Genomic DNA, 22397 nt, shown 5'->3' on the forward strand with positions numbered 1-22397 from the left:
TAGACAAGTCACCCAACTGGATTGCCTCAGTTCTGTCATCTGTAAAATGGGAAAAAAGTAGCACCTATCTCCTAGGATGCTCGTAAGAATCAAGTGCTTTACACAGTGCCTGGTGCATATGAAGCATGACACAAATGTTATCTGCTATGATGCAGTTCATTGACCTAATGACCCTGTTAAGGATGTTACGGCTTCTCCTATGACTTGCCCCTTTACTACGCTGACCCATTTTTCCCTACTTTGTCCAGCACCAGGCAGTTCTGCGTCACAGCAGAGCGTCAGACTGGCTAAGGCCAAGCCCCCTCCTCTCTACTCTTATTTCTTGACCTTTTAATCTTCCAAATGAATTTTAGAATTATTTTATCTAATTCTACAAATAATCACCCTGGAATGACTGGTACAGTATGTACAAGTCTGACCTTCTCCCCAGTTATCTGCTTTTGTTGTTGTTGTCAGAACTACTTTGTAGCCATATTTAAGACATGTCTTTGTCTAGGTGGCTGGACTCCTAGATGCTCCATGTGACTTATCTTAAACGGAATTTTTCTTCCTTCCTCTTGCAGTCCCTTTTTTGGATGGCTTTGTTTAACTGTCTTTCAAGAATGAAAGCACTTTGGCTGTATTTGCTGGGTCAAAATAAATAGTAACAAAAAAGTTTGTGATTAAAAAAAATAAAACAATTCTTGTTGAGAGTGCTCAGGAAGCCCAAGTTTAATGCACATCAGTGCAGAATAGTACAGCCTTCTGGTCAGTGAGTGACCAGCAAAGCAGAGGTCCACACAAACACACACTGCCCCACCCGAGGCCTTTGAACAGCAGCAGTCTAATCAGGAAAACGGTGTGTCCCCCAGAATCCAGGCAGCTTAGACCGTCCAAGCCCCGTGAATGGGCTCCCTGGCCCAAAAAGCATGCAGTCGCCTTGGATGAATTTGATTCAGAGAGCACAGTCCCAGCGGGCCTTAATCAGGTCCCCGGCCTTCCTCGAGCTAAGTCTCTGGCACCTGCCTCCAGTCTCATCAGGTCAACCATTTTCCCGGTTCCAGGACACTTTCAGAGTCATGGGCTCCTCACAGCAAGCAGAAGCTGGAAACCAAGGCTGGGGACAACGACCTCCGGGGACTCTGGGACTCAGACTCGTGGCTTCTTCCTTCGGTTCTTGTGCCCAGCCTGGGCCCCGCGACGGGCGGCTTTCACCAGCCCTTTAAATTGTCCTTCCATCTTTGCTTTTTTCCTGCAAAGCCAAAGACAAACCGACAAGTTCTTCATGCACTGCTGAAATTCTGTTTGTTTCCCATCTATTCCTCCTATTATTTGCCTTCACAGGCAAGGGCTGAGACTCCTGGCAGGGCTCCCTCCCAGCCCCCCCCACCCCGCTCTGGCTGCCGTACCTGTGGTTGAGCTTGGCTTTGTTGAGGGGGATGTAGGCATAGGGGTCCGGGCGACCTTTCCTTTTCACGTCACCTCTTCCTTTCTGTTCAGCCGGAGACAAAGAGAAATTGGGGGCCAGAGTCAGCCCGCCAGCCCCCTTTCCAGCCTTGCCCTCCCCTCCTGCCTACCTCTAGACCTTAGAAGGCATAGCCAGGAGGAGCCCAGGGCTTGCAGCTCTTAACCAGACACAGAGATCGTCTCCTCTGTTTCTTTTGGGCCCAGGAGCCCCCGGCCTCCAGGCCCCCTCCCACTTCCCAAACAAGCAATGGCACATGAAGATGAAAAGGAATGAGTGGGGTCACCAGGCCCCTTCCCCAACCTCCCTACACCCGAATCCGGCACCAGGGGCCTTGCCCTGGCACTTGTGGCTCCTACCTTGGCCTTGTAATCGGCCCCCGGCTTCTTGGACAGCGGACGGTGGATTCCAGACCCTCCGGCTAGAGAGAGAAGAGATGAAGAGAGGTCTCAGAGCTCTGGTCAGAATGGCTGCCTCTCCCAGAAAGGAGCCCGAGGAAGGTGCCTGCAGAGCTCGGCAACCCCCATCCCTAAGAACCGCGTGTGACCACTGCGGCCCAATGGAGGAGCTGGGAGGGCCAGGCTGCGGCCTTGCTGGTGGCATCTGCCTCCCCCAGCATCTGAGGGCTGCCCGCCCCTCCCAGCCGTCCTCCCCTGATTCTAACCACCCTGTGGGACAGGCATAGATGGAAACCACAGGGCACTGAGAGGTGGAAGGTCCACAGGAGACAGGACTGGGCCTGGAGAGGCCGAGGGACTATCTGGCCCACTGGGCGAGTCCCTTCACTGGCTGCTGTAAATGGCACCTGCCTCTCAGGGTGTTGTGAAGAACAAACACAGAGACTAAGCCCTTAGTTCAGTGTCTGGTATGCAGTCGGAGGGCCTACTCTGACTCTTGCTATGAGCAGGACTAGCTGCCTTCTTTCCTTGGGGCCTCAGTTTCTCCCAGTGACTCACCCAAGGTCCTACCCAAGGTTTGGCAGCTCATCCACTTCCTAAACACTCAAGATCACACCTCAGCCTAACCTGCAGAGTCCCTCTAGCAAGGGTCAGGTCTCACTCCAGTGTCCAGAAGCAGCTGCGGAGATCCCAGAATTCCCAAGCCATAATGAGGGATCCTAGAGGGCGCCAGGCCCACCTAGTCATTTATAACTGGAGAAACCAAGGCCCCAAGAACAGGTGACTCATGGCAGCACAGGGCCTGAGCCCGGCTTTCCTAAATCAGTAATTACTTTCTAACAGCTGTTTCCAAGCCTGTTTCCTGCTAAACTATGACGGGAATAAAGCATGCTTGAACAATTATGAGCAATCTTGCTTCCAACACTTCAGCAATGGCAGCCAGGACACGGGGAGTGAAACAGAATGGGCTGCGAGCTCCTCTGGGTGACCTTACACCGGGCCGCCTCCTCTGGTGGGCACAAGGATGGGAAGAGCAGGCCCAGCTGCCCAAAGCTTTGTGCCACAGATAGCAGCTTCCGCTCCTAGGAGCCCGTGCCATTCCCAGAACCCAGCCAGATGAGGTTCAGCTCCTCCAGAGGGTGGTCTGAGAATGCCAGGGGCACCCTGAGCAAGAATGAGGGGTTGGGAAACAGGGACTTCCCCTCTTTTTATTCTGCCCCCTTGTCTCACTTGCCCAACAAAGGTGGGGACCAGGTATCCACCCAACTGGTCCAGGGCGTGCTCACCTCTATACTGGGGCGGGGGCTCTGGCTCGTCATCATCATGGTCTTGACAAAGCTTCAGTTTCCGGGCTTTTTTCTGTGAACAGAGAGGAAGATAAGCAGAAGATAGTGCCAGCAATGGCCACTGGATCTGCCCCTCCACAAGCCTTTCCTCTATGCCCCTGCTGGGCCAAGCCCTATGAGAAGCACAGTCTCTGCCCTGAGGAACACAGGCCACTGGGGAGACAATGTTCAAGTAACCACTTAATCCCCAAGATGGATGGAGAAAGGGGGAGGTGAGTTGGCTGAGGGAGAGCTCTGGGGTAGGCTTCTCTTCCAGAGCAGTGACTCTCAGCCTTTGAGCTGGAACCCAGAAATAAGCCAGTTATTTTCTGCAGCAGGCACCCACTCATGCAAGATCCCATCCCAGCTGATGCCCTCCTGACAGAGCGGCCTTCGTGAAACTGGCAAAGTGACAAAATGCTAAGAGGTCCTCCTCGCTCCCCCCGCCCATATCTGGGGCTGAAGAAGGTTCTGGTCGGTGCCGGATGACCCTACTGAAGATGACTTCTCGCTGTGCCCGAGTCCAGGCTTCGGACCAGGCCGCTTGCCTGAGCTCAGGCAGGAAATTCAAGAGGCCCCACAGTGGCAGAAGGGATACTCACGCTCAGGTTGCGTACTTCTTGCTTGAAGTCAGTCACCTCCTCCTCTTCGCCTGGTCCCAAAGAGCAAGCAGCGTTTCAGTGCCCAGGGTGGGAGGCCCCTGTGCTCCCCCCCCCCCCGCCTCTGAGATGAGAGAGAACAGGGGACTTTTCTCTGGGGAGGCCGGGCCCCATGCAGCCCGCGCAGGGGGCCTCACCATGGAGTTTTCACACACCTTTAGCAGCGTCCTCCTCTGGCTGCTCTGGGTCCTCCAGGATGATCAGGCGCCCATCCGCACTGAATTTGAAGTCGTGGTCCTTCTTCTTCTTGGAGTGCACGGCGGGCTGCGTGGCTTGGGAGAGAGTGTGCCCAGGCGGGCAGGTGTGAGGAGGGCAGACGGTGCAGACCGGCAGACGGTGCAGACCGGCAGGCCCCAAGCCCCCCGGCAGCCAGGCCCTCTTCTTACCTAGGACGCGCTGGGACACTTTGGGATCCAGGAAGTTGAGGGGCTCATCGCCACCGCCCTCCTTCAGCCAGGCCCTGCTCCTCTCACGTGCCAGCCGCTTCTGATCCCTGCCCCGGGCTGGCTTCTCGGCCTCCTCCTCCTCCTCCTCCTCCGAGTCAGCCAGAATCTCCTCGATGCTAGACAGAGGGGAAGGAAGGGTGGGCCTCCTGTCCAGCCTAGGGCAGGAGGTCCCAAGCAGGGGAGGCTGGGCAGGGCCGTACCTGTCTCCTCTGACTGCAGGCTCCTCTTCCTCTTCCACAGAGGCCTGCTGCAAGGCCCGATGCTTCTTGGAGCGCGCCTCGGCTTTGCGGATGTTCACCAAGACTTTGTGGTAGTCCTCAGGCAACAGGCCCTTCACCAGCTCAAAACTAAGGGAGCAAAGGAAGGCGTGCCAGTCAGAGTGCTCCTCGCCAGTTAGGTGCAGCCCCCTCCCCAAAGCCACAAAGGCCTTCCACATTGCTCTTACTTCCCTGGAAGCCCCTATCCCAACCCCTCCCTCCTCACTAACCCAAACTTGCGGATAAACTTAGTAAACAGGCTCCTGAGCTTCATCCGGAAATGGCGGCGCATGTCATCTGTGAGACTCCCGATGGCTCCCATCTGTCAAGGCAGGAACGTGTGGTTACACAGAGGGCAGGGTGCGCCAGGAGCCGGCTTCTGAGCTACGTAGCGAAGCCTGGGCACCGATGCTCCTGAGCTGTCTGTGTTCCCACTTCTCAGACTCTCACCAGTGCCCCCTGTGCCGTCACACCTCCCTCGTTAGCAGGGATTGCACCCACTGCCCGGGGGCCCCTCCCAGTTCTCTATCCGTTCTCCCCAGCCAAGCACGAAGCCCGCCTCCTCCAGGAAGCCTGCCCTGGCTGCTCCAGCTCACAGCCATCTTTTCCTCCTCAGCACCCCCTGCTCTGTATCACCCCATGCCCGATTCTGCCATGCTCATGCCCAGGGCCGTCTGCAGCCTTTGTGGGTGGTGCACCTACAACCAGGCAGATGATGACCATACAGAAAGAGCCCTGAGTCAGAGGGAGGGAGAGCACGGAACGAGGCCTGGGGCCCGGCTGGGTCACTTCATCCCCCCTAGCTGCCCACTGCCATCCACAAGGCTTTTCCCTCTGGGGGTAAAAGATGCCCAAGGAAGGTGGGCTGCCCGGGGGCCAGTCCCCGGAGCCAGGAGCGCTGCATGGGTCGGCTTCCCGGGCTGGCACTTACCATGGGCTGCAGGTACCTAGCCAGATGGGTCATGTCCATGACCAGCAGCACCACCTTGAGGAAGCCCAGGGCAGACTTGACCACATCCCGGGTGCGGGAGGCCAGAAGCAGGCACACGTTTTTCAGTAACTCTTCGATGGTGTCCGTTCCCATCAGACCTGCAAGAAAGGCCCCGGCTCCCCATCAGTGATCCCTCCCCCTCCCCAGTGACCCCAATCCCCACCTCACTCACCCCCACGGGGAGACTGGACAGACGGACACCGGAACCCGAGGAGACTCAACAGGCAAAGTTAAGCTCATGCTGAATAAAGCAGAGGAGAAAGAAGCTGCTCTTGTCCCCCTCCCCCTCCCTGTTTCTGGCGGCCATCTCATCCTCGGTGGCGCTTCCCAGAAAGAGCAGCTCTTACCCTTAAACTCAAAGAGGAGGTGGGTGAGGGCCAGGACGCTGCAGCTGATCATGGTGACGGAGCCCGCCAGGCCCGGATAGATCAGAAGCATGTATCTCTGCAAAGCAGCTGCAACAACAGAAACCAGAGCGGGGTTGTCGGCCATGGGTTCTCCTCCTTCCCGTCCGGCTCTCCCACGGACCAAGAGGCAAAGCTGTGAGGAGGGTTCTGGCCAAGAAGTGGCCACTGGTTCCAGCCCCTGGACACTGCCGGACCAGAGAAGGGGACACTCCCGCCCTCCACAACAGCCAGAGCTCAGGCTCCAAAATAACTCCCAAAGACAAAGGAAGCCGCTCCCAGCTGAGCCAAGCAGCCCTACCCCACGAACCAAACCCTCACCTTCCTGGTTGGAGTCAAACCGGAGGAAGGCGCGTCCCATCTCCGCCAGCAGCACAAAGGCATTCTTCCGCGCTCCTACCGACACCTCCTTGGTGCACAGAATGACCTGCAGCAGACTCCCCGTCAGGCCCCTGCGCTATGCGCTGGGGCACCCCCCCCATTGGTCCCAGCCCCACCTCAGGGACCAGAGCAGTGATGAAGTCCTCGTGCTCAGCCGTCAGCTTCTTGATGATGTGGATCAGGCACTTCAGACGGGGCTGGGGGAGAGGGAGAGGGAGGCACTTCAGGGGGCATCTGGCTTTGCCCCTGGTTCCCACTGCTTCAATACTGGGAACACCCCTCCCCCCCACCCCCATGCCCCCCATGCCTCACCCGCTTGGCGGGGGAGGAAGTGCTCCGCAGAGAGTCCAGGAGGGTTTTCTTCAGGTGTCCCAGGTGGCTCTGAACGAAGCGCTCTCCAGGACCCTCTGGGCTGGCACACACCTCCTCCAGTACCCTGTAGGCCTTTTTCTGCATCGTGTGCTCTTTACTCTAGGGGAATGGAAAGGCAGCTCAGGAACAAGGAACATTTGCCAGTTTATTCAGATGTTCCTCAGTTGCTGAGCCCCAATAAATAAGGAATAAAGGTCACAAAGAACATCAGACACGACAAATTCAGCCCTACAGTAGAAGAGCCCGATGGAATGACGCAGATGAAAGCAAGCAGAGCCCCCAAAATACATGACAACTGCAACATTGTGGAAAAAAGTAACACCGGACAGGAAAATGTGGGTCTGACATGAAGGACATTAGGACCAAACCATTCAAATTCTTCCTCTCTGCTAATGATCAATAACCGTTAAGTGACAGTGGCACAGAGACAGTCATATCACTTGGCAGTTTTCAAGAAATGCACTTTTTAGGAGAATCAGTGTTGCAAACATTTACTGTGTCAAAATATAGTAATTAGAAGTTAAAAAGGTCGGTCTTCTGTTGCCTCCACAGCACAATTTAATTTTGGTGTTCCCTTCCTTTCCATGGAACCACTCAACTTCTAAGACTCAAACTTGGTCCAGAGGCTCCGCCCTCATATACCTGATCCCTCCTGGCCCTGCCATCTTCCACAAAGCTGGCACTGAGGAGCTCACCTCTAAGTAGGGGCAGATGGTACGGTACAGCTTGCTGATGGAGGCTTCGTCAGCATGAGGTGCCATGGCCACAATCAAGTCCAAGATGGAGTGTCTGTTGAGGCAGGGAAAAATACAATCGGTGTCCAGGGTTTAATTTGGGGCTAGCTGAGGCGGTGGCTAGCTCATGCGTGAAGTCCATCCTCCGATGAAATTAGCATTCGAACTGGAAGTTCTATGGGTAGAACTACCCGAGTGTCTACCTCCAATAGTTGAAATGGCCAGGGGTTAAGTCTTGGGTGGGTACTATGTATGAGTCAAATGAAAGGTCTTCATAGTTGGTACACGAGGGGGCATGTGGCCACTTGGCAGCACTGACACCCCCCAGCTCCCCTTCAAGTGGAAGGGAACTTGTTGCTTCAAACTTCTACAGGATAAGCGTGGGATGGCTCCATTTTAAAATGAGCTTCCTCAGGCTTCCATTTCCCAGAGACCCTGAGGAAGAAGGTACCTGCCCATCATCCCAGACCAGGAGAGAAAATGTCTTCCAGCCCATTTACCTGGTAAAATCCGAGCTGGCGGGATCAAGCACTTTCTCGCTGGCTTTATCCAGGAATCCATTCACCAGCTGCAGATCCATGAAGAAATGAAATACCAAGAAGCCAGGGTCCCCACGCCCCATCTCTCAGTCACCAGCCTAGCCCCGAACCCGAAGATGATCCTCCACCCCAAAGGCTTTGGAAGCAGAAAACCATTCAGAGCCGAGCCCAGCAACGCCGCAGCCTTCTCTGAGCTCGTGGAGTCCCAAGCCCTGGTAGGGCTCCTGATCCCCCCCTCCCCAGGCCGGACCTCCCCCCGCTCTTTCCTGCAGCCTGTCCAGGCCCAGGCTCACCTCTGGCTCTGTAATGCTGAGATAAGTTTTAATGGTGTCCAGCACGGCCCGGCGGGGAGCAGTGCCTTCCCCATCAGCGAGAGGCTGTCCGTACACGTTGAAGAGGATAGGCAGAAAGTTCTTGGCAAAGCGTCTCACTTCAGCACGGTCCGCTTCTGCTTCCGAGACCAGCACCAAGCACCAAAAAGGAACAAGGAGCTTCATTAACCCCAGATGCCTGTTGCGTCAGAGCCCAGAGATCCCTCCCAGTCACCCAGGGCCTTCTCCTTCACAGAGCCAACAAGCCGCAGCAGGCTGGAAGGTCAGAGCCCAAGTGCTCCTGAAAAGCAGGAACTGGGAGCTACTTCTCTGCTACCATCCTTGGCCGATGACTCACTACATAAAAGGATGGGTACCTGCCAGTCCCTTGTGGCAGACCCTGCAGGTTGCCCTTCACCTTTCCCTTACAGAAGGACAAGCCCCCACTCTTTGGAGAAGGGCACAAGGCAGTGACCTGGAAGGACAGGGCTTCTGGGGAGTAGGCAAAGAGGCGGGACGGGTCAGCCTGAGCCCCTGGCCTCGGATCCGGCAGAAGCCGTACCTGCCTCACAGCCCTTGGTGATCAGCGTGCGCAGCGCCTGGCACACTGTGAGCCGCAGATCTGGACGCTCGCTGATGGTTGTGCCCAACGTCCGGGCAATGCCCTTGAAGGCGGCAGCCACGTCAGTGGGTCTGGTGCAGAATCCAGGGAGCAGGGTCCATATCTGGGGAGGGCAGGAAGGGAAACACATCCCTCTGGGGAGCGGCCCCTCCCTTCGCAGCCCCCCAGCCCCAGCCGGGAGGACCGGCTGCACTCACCTGCCACTGAAGCGTCTCGTAGATTTTGGACTCCATGGTCCTCCCCTCCTGGGCCAGTTCTGTAGCTATAGCAGAAGACATGGAGACTGGGTGATCCCGGCTAACGTTTCCAGGCGGGGTCACTCCCAAGCCCCTCAGAAAACCAAACTTGCCCTTCAGAGAGAAGCCCACTACCTCTGTTCTTCAGTGTGGTCGCCAAGGGCAAGAAGTAGCTTGTGAAGAAACCCAGCCGTGTATCATGGACGTGATCACGAATGACGGGCAGCAGCCAGCTCCGAGGGAAATCCAAGTTCTCTCTGGGGAGAGAAAGATACCAGCCACATGAAACAAAACTGCCGGGCAGCCGGCAGGAAATGCAACTGCTCCTCAGGTCTCCAAGTGAGACCACCACGGCCAATGCCCAGTGCAAGGTATCACCTCTCCAAACGGAGTCCTGAGCACAGAAGGCTGAGACAAGCATCTTCCCTGGCTGAGGGCACCTGCTGAAAGTCACCCTCCCATCCCGTACTTACTCAAAGCCATCGATCTCCAAAGGTACAGCCTGAAGCACAAGCTCGGGGCCCATGCTGGTCACTGCTGCCCCCACGGCCTGGTCCAGAGCCAGCGTGTGAGGAAAGTGTGGGGACAGGCGCAAGTCGCAGAGGGACTGGAGGCACTGCAGAAAGAGGGGAAACCCAGGAAGAAAGCTGCCCTCCAGAGAAGCCTGCTCCAGTAGCCAGGGAGTCACCGCTGTGCCTCACTGCCCTCAGGAACTGGAATAATCTGAATGAGACCACCCCGACTCCCCCCAGGGAAGCAGCCCGTGGAAGCAGCCTGCAGGGGCCAGGTTCCCATCACTCTCACGTGGTTTTTCTGCAGTTTCCCTAATCCCTGATCCAATCCAATAGCCCAATGACAATCAAGGTGCCCAGCCAAGCTAGCGAGGGCATCTCCATTACCAGAGGACTTCTTTAGGCGCTCTATCTTTGCTGACACGTCAAAGCCAAGACAACTTCCTTTATACCTCTTCTCCCTTTCTGTCCTCATCATACCCATCATACCCAGTGACCCGAGCCTCCCTGCCCAGACAGCCCTCCCAGCTGGCATCCGGCCAACTTACTTTCCTCATTATGATGTGAGCCTGTTTCCCGCAGGTCTCAAAGAAGCCACGCAACAGCTGCAACACCAAGTCCCACACTGCATGAAACTTGTACGTCAGCCCTTCTTCCACAATCCTGCCAACGAGTAAGTAAGATCCAAACGTGTCAGGCGAGTGCTCGGCAGGGCACAGACGCTGCTGGTCAGCACAGGGTCTTGGTGGCCAAGAAATGGACCTGAGCAGGAGACACTCTCCGAGAGGGGACCCGCAGCCTACCTCCTGGCCCACAACCTCACACACAGCCCTCTTCATCTGCTCTACTCTGAATACGAAAATGCCCTCTTTATTTAACATCAAGTTCAGTATTCAGAAAAATAAGTTGCTACATTCTGATTTCCAAAACCTGTTTCCAGAAGGCCTTGAGGTCAGTGGCTTTCCTGCCTTCCTGATTTAGCAAGTGTAGCAGTTTTCCAAGAGAGCCTAGACTTAGATAAGACCCTCGACAGATCAAGTGCAAAGGCAGATAGGAAAAAGCTCAGGAAAAATCTTAATGTAACTCAAATCTCTGGAAAGCCAACTAAAGAACGGACCATTGGAAGAAGAGATTCCAAGGCTTCTAAGCTTTGAAATGAAACAAATCAAGTATCCCTCTCTCTCCTGCTGATTCTGGCCAGAGCAGTAAGGGGGAGAGGGAGAAAGAATGGCCAGCGTGGATGAATTTACCATCAGATGTACATTATCGCTGACGCTGGCCAAAGCAAGGGCGGTATGGCAAAGGCTGAGATCCATAGCTCGATAGGCTGTAAACACCTTCCCTGATCCCCAAAACACTCCTGGAGTACTTCCATAGGGTCACAACCAAGATACAAATTGAAGAAAGCTGCTCTATAAAACCTGCGGCATCCTCAGGTGATGCCTTTCTATCCAGTGTTCTCACCTGAACATTTTGGCGATGTAGAGTGGGGGCCCGGAGGCAGAAGATGTCACTGGGCCGATGTCAGCCACATGGGGAGCAATGCACTCGGTGAGAAGCAGCTAGAGGAAGGGAAGTCAGGAGACATCTGTGACCGATGCTCCCCTCGTCCCCACAAGGTGCCCACCCTCCTTGGGAGGCAAAGCACCCATCCAGGTGTTTCCAGGAGGCCCAAGCTTAAGCAGAAAGGTCAAGCATGAGTCTTGGGTGAGTGGCAAAAGGCAGACCCACCAACCACATAATGCTGTGACCTACACCAACGGGACAGTTCCAACCAGACCCCAGACTCCAGGCACAGGTAGCAGAGACCCCCTCCCTGCCCAACAGCATCCACGTAAGAATACCTTGAGGCTCTGGGTAGCGGCTATAGCCACCTGTGCATGAGGTGAAAGGAGACAGTTCATGGCAGCCCCAAAAAATCGAGGTAAATGCCCCATACCAAGGTCCCGCTGCAACCTGAAAAAACAATGTTTCAACATCTCTGGGCCCCCAAGGGCTACGAGACTGAGGTCAGCAGTTTCTTGCAAGCAAAAAAAAAAAAAAAAAAATCAGATAAGAGGAAGAAAACTCAACAAGTTTTCTATTCTAATTTAATCCTTTTCTCCTCCTGTTGAATACATTTTTAGAAAAATTCTACATTTCCAGAACTTTATACCTGGAAGAGACTTTGGAAAATCCCACTCTTTCACAAAGATGAGGAAGCTGGAACGTCCAGAGGTAAAGCTTCTGGGGTGGCCCATGCAGGGGCAGAACTATTAGAACCATTCCCACTGTCCCTTCCTAAGCCGAATCTCCATTTCCTCAAAAGATAGAGGTCAAGGTAGCTGAGATTTGGCCATCTGCCTCTTTCCCTCCAATTGATGGATAAGATTTAGTTTCCATCTTAGGAAAAAGCCCCCACTTTAGTTCCCATCTCTGCTGCCCCCTGGAGGAAGCATGCTGGGATAGGAGCTCTGGCCTACCTGACCAGGTTAACAAGGGCCTTCTCCATGACTGTAAGCCAGGCGAGCAGGGGCTGTAAGTCATTTTCACTGGGAATGTAGTCATACAGGGCCTGGAGAGAGCAGGACAGTAAATAAAACCAGGGGAACAAGTCTAGGAGTCCAAATTCAACACCAGTAAGTAAAGGACCACACACAACTATCCCCCTCCCCCTGAGCCTCTGGCCGCCATTCTGAAGTGTGGGTATGAAGCAGGTCCAAGGGTCAGCTGAAGGCAATCTGGATCTATTCTAGACCTGGACTTCTAGGCCTGGTCTAGTCCTAACAGGCCCTGGGTCACAGAAGTTTTCACAATTAGGTTGCACAAATTTTAGTCTTAAGAAACCAAACAGACCTGAATATCACTGATAGACTGCATTTGTCTTTATTTTTGCTATCCATTTTAAAGGTTTTTCACTAAAAAGCTTAGCTTCAACTTTTATGTTTGCAAGAAGGAACTCTATTTTAATAATTTTTTAATAAACATGATGTGACTTGATATCCCGAGGGAACTCTAAGTAGGAACTCTGTCTCTAACTCCTGGAATGATTAGAATTTAATATCTCCACTACCTGGCAAGTTCTTCTGCATTCATTCGGCTATTGCAGTGTTGCTGAATGAGATTTGTGCTATCTCTTATTTAACATGTTATTATTCATTCCATGAGGCAGATTCCACCCTGAGGAGGATCATCTGCATTTTCTCATTTCATTGGAAGGCCTCCCTAGCAGGTTGGATGTTTGTTCCCTCAGAACCTATTGCCTCCGCTTCTCTCCAAAGGGCCCTTTCTGGTCTTCTGATGACTCTCGTACCTGTGACTGCTCCCTCATGGCCAGCCCTGACAGCACACCCCGCACCTGCTCTGTTCCAGGAGACCGTACCTTCTTCCCCTCTTCAGAAGGGCAGAGGATGGGCTGCCTTATCTGCCAGCCCTTGCCAGAATGTTGGGGCAAGTCAAGCATGCCGTTCACCCTCCAGGACCAGCAGTCCCTTCCCTGCCCCAGACCAAGCTGTTCCTCTTCCTCTGCACAATCCCTTCAGGGACAGAGCTCCCCATCCCCCTCCTCACCCAGTCCATTCCTCAAAGGCAACAATACAAGCCCAAAGCCACCTCCCCAAGGCTCACCGTTATGATCTGGGCATTGAGTTCCGCTGAAAGGGTGCCAGGACTGGGCTTGGAATGGAAGAGACTATGAAAAGCTTGCATGGCACAGGCAGTCACCAACTAGGGAAGAGACAGGGGCTCAGTCTCCAATAGTCAGGGACTACTGGGAAACAAGCAATACAAGTGAGGGAAGGATGGGGCAGAGCTCTAGTACTGACCTAGAACTTCACCCCAACAAGCTGGCCCTTACACATAGAACACACAGTTTGGGTACAACGATGAGATCAGTGCTTTGTGCCCCCAGAGATGTTTTCTTCAGAGATACAGAAAGTCATGCAACTGGATTTCAGGGACATCAATGTTATTTTAACACAACAAGTCTGACTTTTTCAATAATCTTAGGTCTCAAATTAAGAAAGGAGAGAAATCTGCTAAATTCTGTAGTCAGAAGTGAGAGGAAGTCTCAGAGTTGTTGAGTTTGCACAACACCATGAGTGGAAGTGTTTCCTTAACTCTTGACTATGAAGCAGAATCCCCAAATCTCAGATGGGCCAAAGGGGTCCTTTCAGACCTTTGAGATGCCAAACCAGAACCCCCATCTGCATTCCCCAGAGACTGCCAAGGAGTCTTTGCTTGACCACCTCCACTATGGTAGCTCATTTCTTTTCTGGAAGACTTCTGTTATATTAACCCTAAATTTGCTCCCTGCTACTTGCCCCCCTTCCTCTGAGCCCCTCTCTCTGGGGCCAAAAAGAAACCTAAATCCTTTGCACAATTCAAACACTTGAAGGAAGCCATCCTGTCCCGCCACCATCTCTTCTGTCTCTGTCTGAGACTTCCTCAGAATTCCCTGCTCTGCCACAATTTCCAAAATCCCATGAGCATTAGGCCCTTCTGCCATGCTAACTAACCCTGCCCGGCCCCTCTGGCTCACCACGTGGCTGAGAGTCATGACCCTCAGCAAAGTCTCACTGCAGCTCTTCACCATGCCCGCCGGGAAACAAGGCAGCAGCTCAGTCAGCAGCGTGAGCACGTGCAGGGTCGTGGTGGCCTCCTTGGAGCCTGGAGGAGAATCAGAATTGTGATCCCCCGGGGCTCCCCGCAGGGACTCAGACTTGGGTGAGGGGCCAGGGCTAGGCACTGCCCCAGAACCCCCCCACATCACATGGACTTCTCCAGATCGGGCTGCCCTACCTCCGGACTTCTCAATCTCCTGGATGCAGAATTTGGCAGTGGAAAGGGCGGCCGGGTGATGTGAAGGAGGCTTATCTGCGAAGAGGAACTCGCTGCCCTTGAGGACGGAGCACACCCCGTGCTGCGCTGCCTTCCGGACCTGTAAAATAGGCCCAGGGTGGGGGAAGCCAAGTTAGTGCCAGGCTGGCCCCCTAAAAAGGCATTGGCCAGCAAAGATCTCAGTGCTTATTTAGGGGAGGGTCATGGAACGTAGGGTCCCGCCTTCAAGGAGTGACAATCCATGGGGGGAGTCAAAACCATCACTCACAAACTTGGAAAACAGGGACTCAGAGGAGGTGCTCTGGGATCTGGGTGCACCCTACAAACATCTACGATGTCCCCCCTGAACAAGTTTCAGTTTTCATACCTCCTAGCTTTCAAGTGGGATTAGTCCTTTGTGCATCCCTGGAGACTGCCTGGGGAATGCAATGGGACCAGTTTCCCATGGATTTTAGTTCACGTCATAAAATATTAAACTGTCTCCCAATCTTAGTTTAAAAAAAAAAAAGAAAAAAGGAAAAAAAACCCAGCTCAATTAAACATGACCCCAAGAGGCTCTCAAGCTGCAGGGAGAGTGCCCTACCAGCCCCAACCAGAGCTGCTGGCTCCCAACCAGCCAGGCTCAACCCCAGTCCCACACTTCTGAGAACAGGAGAGCAATGAGAAAATTTCACCAGGCCTTCCTCCCAGGCGCAGGCTCACCTTGGGTTTGGCGTGAACCACAAAGCTTAGCAGCCCATGATAAATCTGCAGGGTGACCGGGTAGCTCCAGGCTGTCAGATCTTGCTTTCGCAGGAGAGTGGCCAGGCAGGAAAGGACCTTATAGAAACAGCAACATGAGCATCACCCACCTGAAGTCACACAGAACTCCCCACTCCACACAGAAAGTCCAGCTGCAGGGCTTGAGAGATCCAGAGAAGAAAAAGAATCTCAAAGCTCTCAATCCCAGAGAAATTAAGGGTTCCACCCCCTTTCTAGGCTCCACATGCCACCTCCACTTCCATATCACATAGCCTCCCTCTGCTCTCTTCTCAAAGGCAAAATCCCCTGCAGAGAACGAACAGAAGCTGGAAAAATCACCCATCGGAGTGCCGCTGTGGAACCAGAGCTGGCCTGAGATGACAAAACATCCATGAAGGCTTTGGAGGTGTCCGAGAACTTCTTAATGAGCACAGGGCTGGGAACCCTAGGGAGGAGGGAACACAGACTAGTGAACAAGCTGGGCTCTCTGGGACTCCAAGATCCTTTCTCTTAGTATTCCTTATAACGATATATTTAGCATCAATATAATGAACTAAATTTTATTAGCAACTACCTACATTTAAATAAGTTGACATCAATGAATAAAGTACAATTTTGCAGTCACTCCCTTAAATGTCCATTGAATCCTAGCTTGTCCATTTTTGTTAACTTTTCTTCTTATACACTTAGAATTAATATGGATTATATTTTAGGGGTTTCCCCCTCACTTTGTGACACTCAAATTCTTTCCCTCTTTTTTTATATTTCTATTTGTGGCATTTAATTGCCTTATAGGAGTTCATTACATTTGTGAACCACAATTTAACTGTTCCCCTATTAGGCATTTAACTGTCTTCGAGCTTTCATAATTACATACAGTGCTACTAGGAACACTGTTGAAAAAGCTTTCTTTTTTTTGTCTTTTGATAACTTTCAATGTATATATTCCCCAGAATGGATTCATTAAGTCAAATGGTCGGAGATAGGATGATTTTTGTAACTTTTATTGTGTTCTAACATACTTCTCAAAGACTCTGTATGTTATCAGTTCCACTAGCAATAAATAACTGGATCTATTTTTTCCACAATGCCACTAACACTGAGTTTTGTTATTTTAAATGATTTTTGCTAAGGCAGTAACTTAAGAGTTGTTTGGGGTTCTATCTTCTTTGATTACTGATGATGAGGAGGATTTTTTTGAGCTATTAATAATTTGTTTGCTTTTTAAAACCATCTATTGATATCTTTTGGTCATGAATATATTGGTTCATGAATATATTGTTAAGATTTTGTTTATTGTTAAGATTTTGTTTTACAAAAATTTAATGTTGTCAAATACATTTGTTCCTAATTCTTTCGGTCTGCAGAAATTAAAAAAAAAAAAAAATCCATCTACCCTCCACAACAAAAGTAATTATTGTATTCAATTTGAATTCATTTTTTTAATATTTATTTTTTGTTTGTCTATTAGATAGTTCAGGTGAATAATCACCCCACCCAACTTCAATTTCCACACAATTATTATTTCTCATTTTAATTCTGCTATTTCCTATATGCTTATCAAACCACTAATCTTGTATATATTTAGCTGGAGGCCTAGGGCATCTGTTCTGTTTCAGAGACCTATTTCTGCTTTACTTGCTAATACCAGATAACTTTGATGATCACCTCCAGGCCCAATGTGTCACTTAATTGTAGAATTCTTTGTGGTATCAAAACTTATTCTTGCTGTCCTTTCCCCCATGCCAGAGGAGCCTCATTTTGGAGAACACAATCGTCACCCAAGCTACCAATAACTAATGTTCCTTAAGCAAGAGCTCATCTTACCCCTGGGCTCCACACAAAACACTGTGATGTGAAAAGTCTTCCTCATTCCATCTCTGCCTTCAGTCTCTAGCAATCAGGAGCCCGTACTTACCGCTTCAAAACCAGATTCAGCAAATAAACCACAGCAGCTAAAGATTCTGTAGACTCTACAGCTTCCATTGTAGTCATCTGAGGAATAGATAAAAAATAAAGTGAACAGAAGCCTGGCTCACCAGATGAAAATTATTTGGGCATGTGTATAGCTATGGAATTAAACAGTGGAGAAGGCCAACATGTGCCCAGGGATAGTATTTATTCTCTGAGATCTTCAGAACCCAGGGACACCCAAGAGAAAATATGGCAATACAGTGGTTTTTTTGTGTGTGGTTTTTTTTTAAATAACCTGGCAAATACTATCAAATCCATTGGAAAATACTACCCTTCTTTGTTTTTATATCTCGAGGTCTATGTTATGTTATACCTTTCAGACCCACTCTGTTGAGTAGTGTTTGAGAATCAAGTAGGGTTGAACTACAGAGCTTCTATTGCATACCCCCAACTCACCAGGGCAGCAAAGTATTCTGTTTCAGTTTCCTTTCCTCCCTGGGAACGGATCACTTCTGTGACAGCAGCCAGGACTGCACAGATCTAGAAGGAAAATAGATCTATGAATTAGACACCATCATCCCACCAAAACACACCTCTCTCTTCTCTCTTGGACAAATTAATTTTTTTCCCCTAATAGTATTTTATTTTTCCCCTAATTACATATCAAGACAATTTGTAACATTCTTCTTCTTTTCCTTTTTTTAAATTAAAGCTTTTTATTTTTCAAAACATATGCGTGGATAGACAGAATCAGCTACATCCAGAAAAGGAACACTGGGAAATTAGTGTAAACTGTGAGCATTGTTTTTTTTTGTTTTGTTTTGTTTTTCTTCCCAGATTGTTTTTACCTTCCGAATACAATCCTTCCTTTGCAACAACAACAACAAAATTCTGTTCTGCACATATATATTGTACCTAGGATATACTAGTAAGACATTTAATATGTATGGGAATGCCCATCATCCAGGGGAGGGGGTGGAAGGAAGGAGGGGAAAAATTTGGAACAGAAGGGAGTACAAGGGATAATGTAAAAAAAATTACCTATGCATATGTACTGTCAAAGAAAATGTTATAATTATAAAAATTAATAAAAAAAAAAATGCGTGGATAATTCTTCAACATTAGCCCTTGTAAAACCATGTGTTCCAATTCCCTCCCCTTCTTTCCCCATGTTCTCCCCTAGATGGCAAGTAGTCCAATCAATATATGTTAAATAATGGTAGAAATGTTAAATCCAATATATGTATATTTATACAATTATCGCACAAGAAAAGAAAAAGAGAAGCAAAATAAAATGCAAGCAAACAACAACAAAAAGAATGAAAATTTTAATATTCAATTTTACAAGATTTTGAGTTCCAATTTTTTCTCCCTCCTTTCCTTCTCCCCTTCTAAAAACGATACACAATTTTATATTGGTTCTATGTGTGCTATCATGTAAAGCATTTCCATATTGTTGCAATTATAAAAGAAGCAGATCAAAAAGAAAAAGACACAAAAAACAATAGTAGGAAAAAATAGGCTTGCATCTACATTCTGAGTCCATCAGTTCTTTATCTGAATGTGGATAACATTTTCCTTCCTCAGTCCTTTGTACTTGTCTTGGATCACTGAGTTATGAGAATAAACAAGTCACTAATAGTGAACAACACACAATGCTGCTGATACTGTGTATATTTTCCTGGCTCTGCTCATTACATTTTACATTAATTTGTATAAGTCTTTCCAGGATTTTCTGAAGTCCATCTGTTCACCATTTCTTACAGCACAATGGTATTCCATAACTTTCATATACTATAGCTTGGTCAGCCATTCCTAAACTGATGGGCATCCCATCCCCTCAATTTCTATGTCACCATGAAAAAAGATGCTATAAATATTTTTGCACTTAAAGGTCCGTTTCCATTTTTCATGATCTCTTTGGGATACGACCTAGCTGAGATACTGCTGGGTCAAAGAGTATGCACAGTTTGATTGTCTTTTGGGTGTAAATTCCAAATGACTCTCCAGAATGGTTGAATCAGTTCACAACTCCATTAACAGTGCATTAATACTAGACAAATTCATTTGTAACCAAAGCCTAGCTAAATTAGTTGATACCAAGGTTGAGTTTTAGAAATCAAACAAGCTAGATCCCCACACCACCCTCAACCAAAATCCTAAGAGAGCCCCCAGCCCCTACCTCTTTGTGAGCAGCCGAGTTGGACTCCCAAAAGCGTTGCACCTTGCTGAAGGTGACATTGGTACAGTCAGAAAGGCCGCTTAGAAAGGTGGCTGAAGATTTCTCAGAGAGCGTTGGGTCGGCTTGATCCTCCATGAGGGATTGAGCCTTTTCTCCCAAAGGGAGAGGCCCAGCTTGTAGCTCATTATGCAATTTGAGGGCATCGACAGTTAGATCACTTTTTTCTGAAAAAAGGAAGCACAGGGTTAATCCTCATAGGACAGAGGTCATTGTCTCTACTCTCTGCCTTTCTAGCTATAAACACACTCAGGTCTCTCGCTGCCACCACCTCCACCTCTCCCCCCTCTTCCCCCTAAATCCCCCAAACAAGTCCCTGGGTTTTCCTTTTCACTAAACTCTCTCCCAAGTATGGTTCCCCTGGCCCTATTTCCTTACTCTTTACTTCTCCCTCCCCTGCAATCTCACCTCTTTCTCCAGCACTAAGTCACTCATCAATGCTCCAATGTTCATCTTTTTTAAGTTCTCAGAAGCATTTTACTCCACTAAACTGTCCTTCCTGCTATCTGATTGTTCCTACTCCCAGATATTCTAAAGACAGGCAAGTGCTCATTTCTTTTTATACTCTCTCCTCTACTAATCCAACCAGTGGTTTAATAACTACTTCTATACAGATATATCCCCATCCCCATCGTCGCCTGTGTCCTGCTTTGATAACAGCTGGCTGTCCCACACAGTAGACACATCTAAAATTGAAACCAGCTGCTACAATTCCTGTCGTTTAAGTCAAAGCTTCTTAAGCTGCAGGTTGCAACCCCATATGAGGTCATGCAACTGAATATGAGGGTTGTGGAATTACAATTTGATACCAGGTAGATTTCCATATATATTTTATAGATCTAAATACCTGGGATCCTGTAAAAATCTCTTGGGTGAAAAGGGGTCACTTTCCATTTCTTGAGTGGACAAAGTTTAAGAAGCCCAGGTTCCAAACCTAAGGATTATTCTTGAATTTTCCCCCTCCCTGGCCACCCACAGCCAATCACTCACCAGTCCTAGCTAGTCTACCTCTACACCATTTCTTGTGTACGTCACCCTCTTACCCTGTCATTACTTGCTTTTGTTCTGGGAACAGTAATAAAGTCAGCTCTACCATTCATAGAAAGGACACTTCAAGGAATCGCTCTACGGCTCCACTGACCATCCTGTGACTCCTTGATCAAAACATCTCTCCTTGACCTACACAGGATACTTTCCCCTAGTAGAGTGTAAGCCCCGAGGGGCCAGAACTGTCTTGCTTTTTTTTTTCCATCCCCAGCACTTCATTCCACACCTTTTCAGTCTCTCCCCTTTGTTTGCACTTATTCCTTCTTCGCCTCCAACTTCCTTCAAGGCTGCCTCTTCTATCACACTCCCTCCCCTTGTCAGTATCCTCCTTCCTCTTGAAATTACTTTGTATATCCCTTATTTACTTGTCAATCGATGTCCCAGAAAGTAAATTTTGCAGAACAGAGACCACTCTGTTCTGTTTACGCAGGAAAGCCTAGCACAGGCTCAATGAATGACAGGCACGATTACTTCTTCAATCATTCAGATAAGAAATGTATCTTCTCGGTATTTCTGACTCCTCTCTCCAACCAAGTCCACGAATTTGTGTATGTTTTAAAAAGTAATGTGAGAACTGTATTTTAACATTGTAACTCTTCATTTTTTATTCATTTTATTTTATTTTTTATCTTATTCATTAAAAAATTAAACTTCACCAGACTGCCAATGATGTCCCTCCCTCCCCCCTCCCTCCTCTCTCTCACACTCTGGCCTTATCAGTTTCCAGAATTCTGTCAATTCTATGTCCACATTTTCTTCCCCACTCTCTTCTTGGAGCCCCTCATTAATTTAAATGAACTACTTTGTTAGTTACTTCATAGGTTTCCCTTCCTCAATTTCCCTCTTCAAAACATTTACAACCAATTGTTCTTTGACGTCATACTTTAAAGCTCTAAGGTTTTCTATACTCTAGCAAATAACTCAATTTCAACTCCCTGACCCCGCCTCCTTGGCTTCATTTAAACTCTGCTCCCAAACCTCCACACTTTCTCAAGGGAACAGAGGCACACTCCTCGCTTCGAAGTGACCCAAACGTGGGCGCCCTCCTCCGCAGCCGTCGCCACAACACTCCCGCCGCCCCCCTCGCGCACACTGCACTTCTCCATCTCCAAACATTTCCCGCTTCCGTCTGTTTCCGAAGCTGAGAACGCCCCTCACTCGAAGCCCCTTCACCCCTGACTGAACCGTTTTCAAATGCTTCCCCGGGATCGGAGAGACCGTCCCCCCAGTCAGAGCAATCCCACCCTTCCATGAAACACCAGAACAATCCATAAAGCAGCCTAAAAACTTTATTTCTAAAAGGTCCTGCTTAAAGTTTACGTGCTGGAACACGCCTCTTACTGAAGCATCCTGCCTTTCCTACTCTTCTTCCCTTATTTATTTATTAATTCTAGTCTCGGAATTCCTGGACGCCCCTGGGGGAGGAGTTGAGCGCCCGGCTCCTGAAGCCCCCCCAGGGCCCCGCTCCAAGCCAAAGGAGGCCCCCAGGCTCTAGAAATTCTCCAGAGCCCCCCCCTCCGTACCTGAGGGCCGGCTGAAGAAGCGACTCCGCGCGGCCTGCCGGTGCCGCCGGCCTTCCGGGTTAGAGTCGCTGCTGTGGCCCTTCTTCCAGCGCTTCAACTTGGTGGAGGAACCGGAGGGTAACTTCCCAGACCGCCCCATGGTTGGAAGCTGACCGCGAGGGCGAACCCGGCTAAACTTTCAGCTACCCTTCCAACACACGCAGAACCCACGTGTGGCTCCGAGCTCCTCACTTCCGCTTCCCACGAGTCACTTCCGGGTCGCTTCCCTGGTTACCATGGAGAAAGTTGTCAACATCCGGCTTTGAGAGGAAACGCCTTAGTAGCTATCTTAGAGAATCTTTATACCTGACTTTCTCCAACCTTTGGGTCCTGAGACCCAAAGTTTGCACTTCTCAGAATTATAGAGGGAGCTTTTGCTTATGTGGGTTATATCTATTGATACCGAAATTAGAAATGAAAAATGATTGCTGTTCTTATTGACCCG

The 22397-nt window shown here is 49.8% G+C and overlaps 1 protein-coding gene across 1 annotated transcript; it reads right to left on the bottom strand.

Annotated features, from left to right (window-relative positions):
* Positions 1-683: 683 nt before the first annotated feature.
* Positions 684-22148, bottom strand: RRP12 (ribosomal RNA processing 12 homolog). Its single transcript, XM_074295976.1, has 34 exons — positions 21914-22148; positions 19287-19510; positions 17561-17644; positions 17109-17185; positions 15530-15635; positions 15152-15268; positions 14411-14549; positions 14151-14278; positions 13238-13336; positions 12094-12185; positions 11476-11587; positions 11096-11193; positions 10180-10294; positions 9593-9735; positions 9255-9376; positions 9081-9145; positions 8824-8986; positions 8244-8398; positions 7912-7979; positions 7373-7466; positions 6618-6776; positions 6422-6502; positions 6246-6351; positions 5868-5975; positions 5461-5618; positions 4760-4851; positions 4473-4619; positions 4213-4388; positions 3982-4098; positions 3770-3819; positions 3129-3201; positions 1804-1865; positions 1389-1471; positions 684-1231 (listed from the first exon to the last, which is right to left on the bottom strand). The coding sequence occupies exons 1-34, from the start codon at positions 22050-22052 to the stop codon at positions 1129-1131; spliced, it is 3855 nt and encodes a 1284-aa protein (XP_074152077.1). The 5' UTR covers positions 22053-22148; the 3' UTR covers positions 684-1128.
* Positions 22149-22397: the final 249 nt, after the last annotated feature.

This window comes from Sminthopsis crassicaudata, chromosome 2 (genome assembly GCF_048593235.1).
Source record: "Sminthopsis crassicaudata isolate SCR6 chromosome 2, ASM4859323v1, whole genome shotgun sequence".
Taxonomy (NCBI): Eukaryota; Metazoa; Chordata; class Mammalia; order Dasyuromorphia; family Dasyuridae; genus Sminthopsis; species Sminthopsis crassicaudata.

What these genes read in the sequence shown, in the direction of transcription:
- RRP12 (XM_074295976.1), bottom strand. Translation starts at nt 22,052, where the DNA reads ATGGGGCGGTCTGGGAAGTTACCCTCCGGTTCCTCCACCAAGTTGAAG. An exon ending in GACCACACTGAAGAACAGAG is followed by an intron (nt 9,146 to 9,254) that starts GTAGTGGGCTTC and finishes CTTCTGCTATAG; the next exon opens with CTACAGAACTGGCCCAGGAG. An exon ending in AAGAAGTACGCAACCTGAGC is followed by an intron (nt 3,202 to 3,769) that starts GTGAGTATCCCT and finishes CTCTGTTCACAG; the next exon opens with AAAAAAGCCCGGAAACTGAA.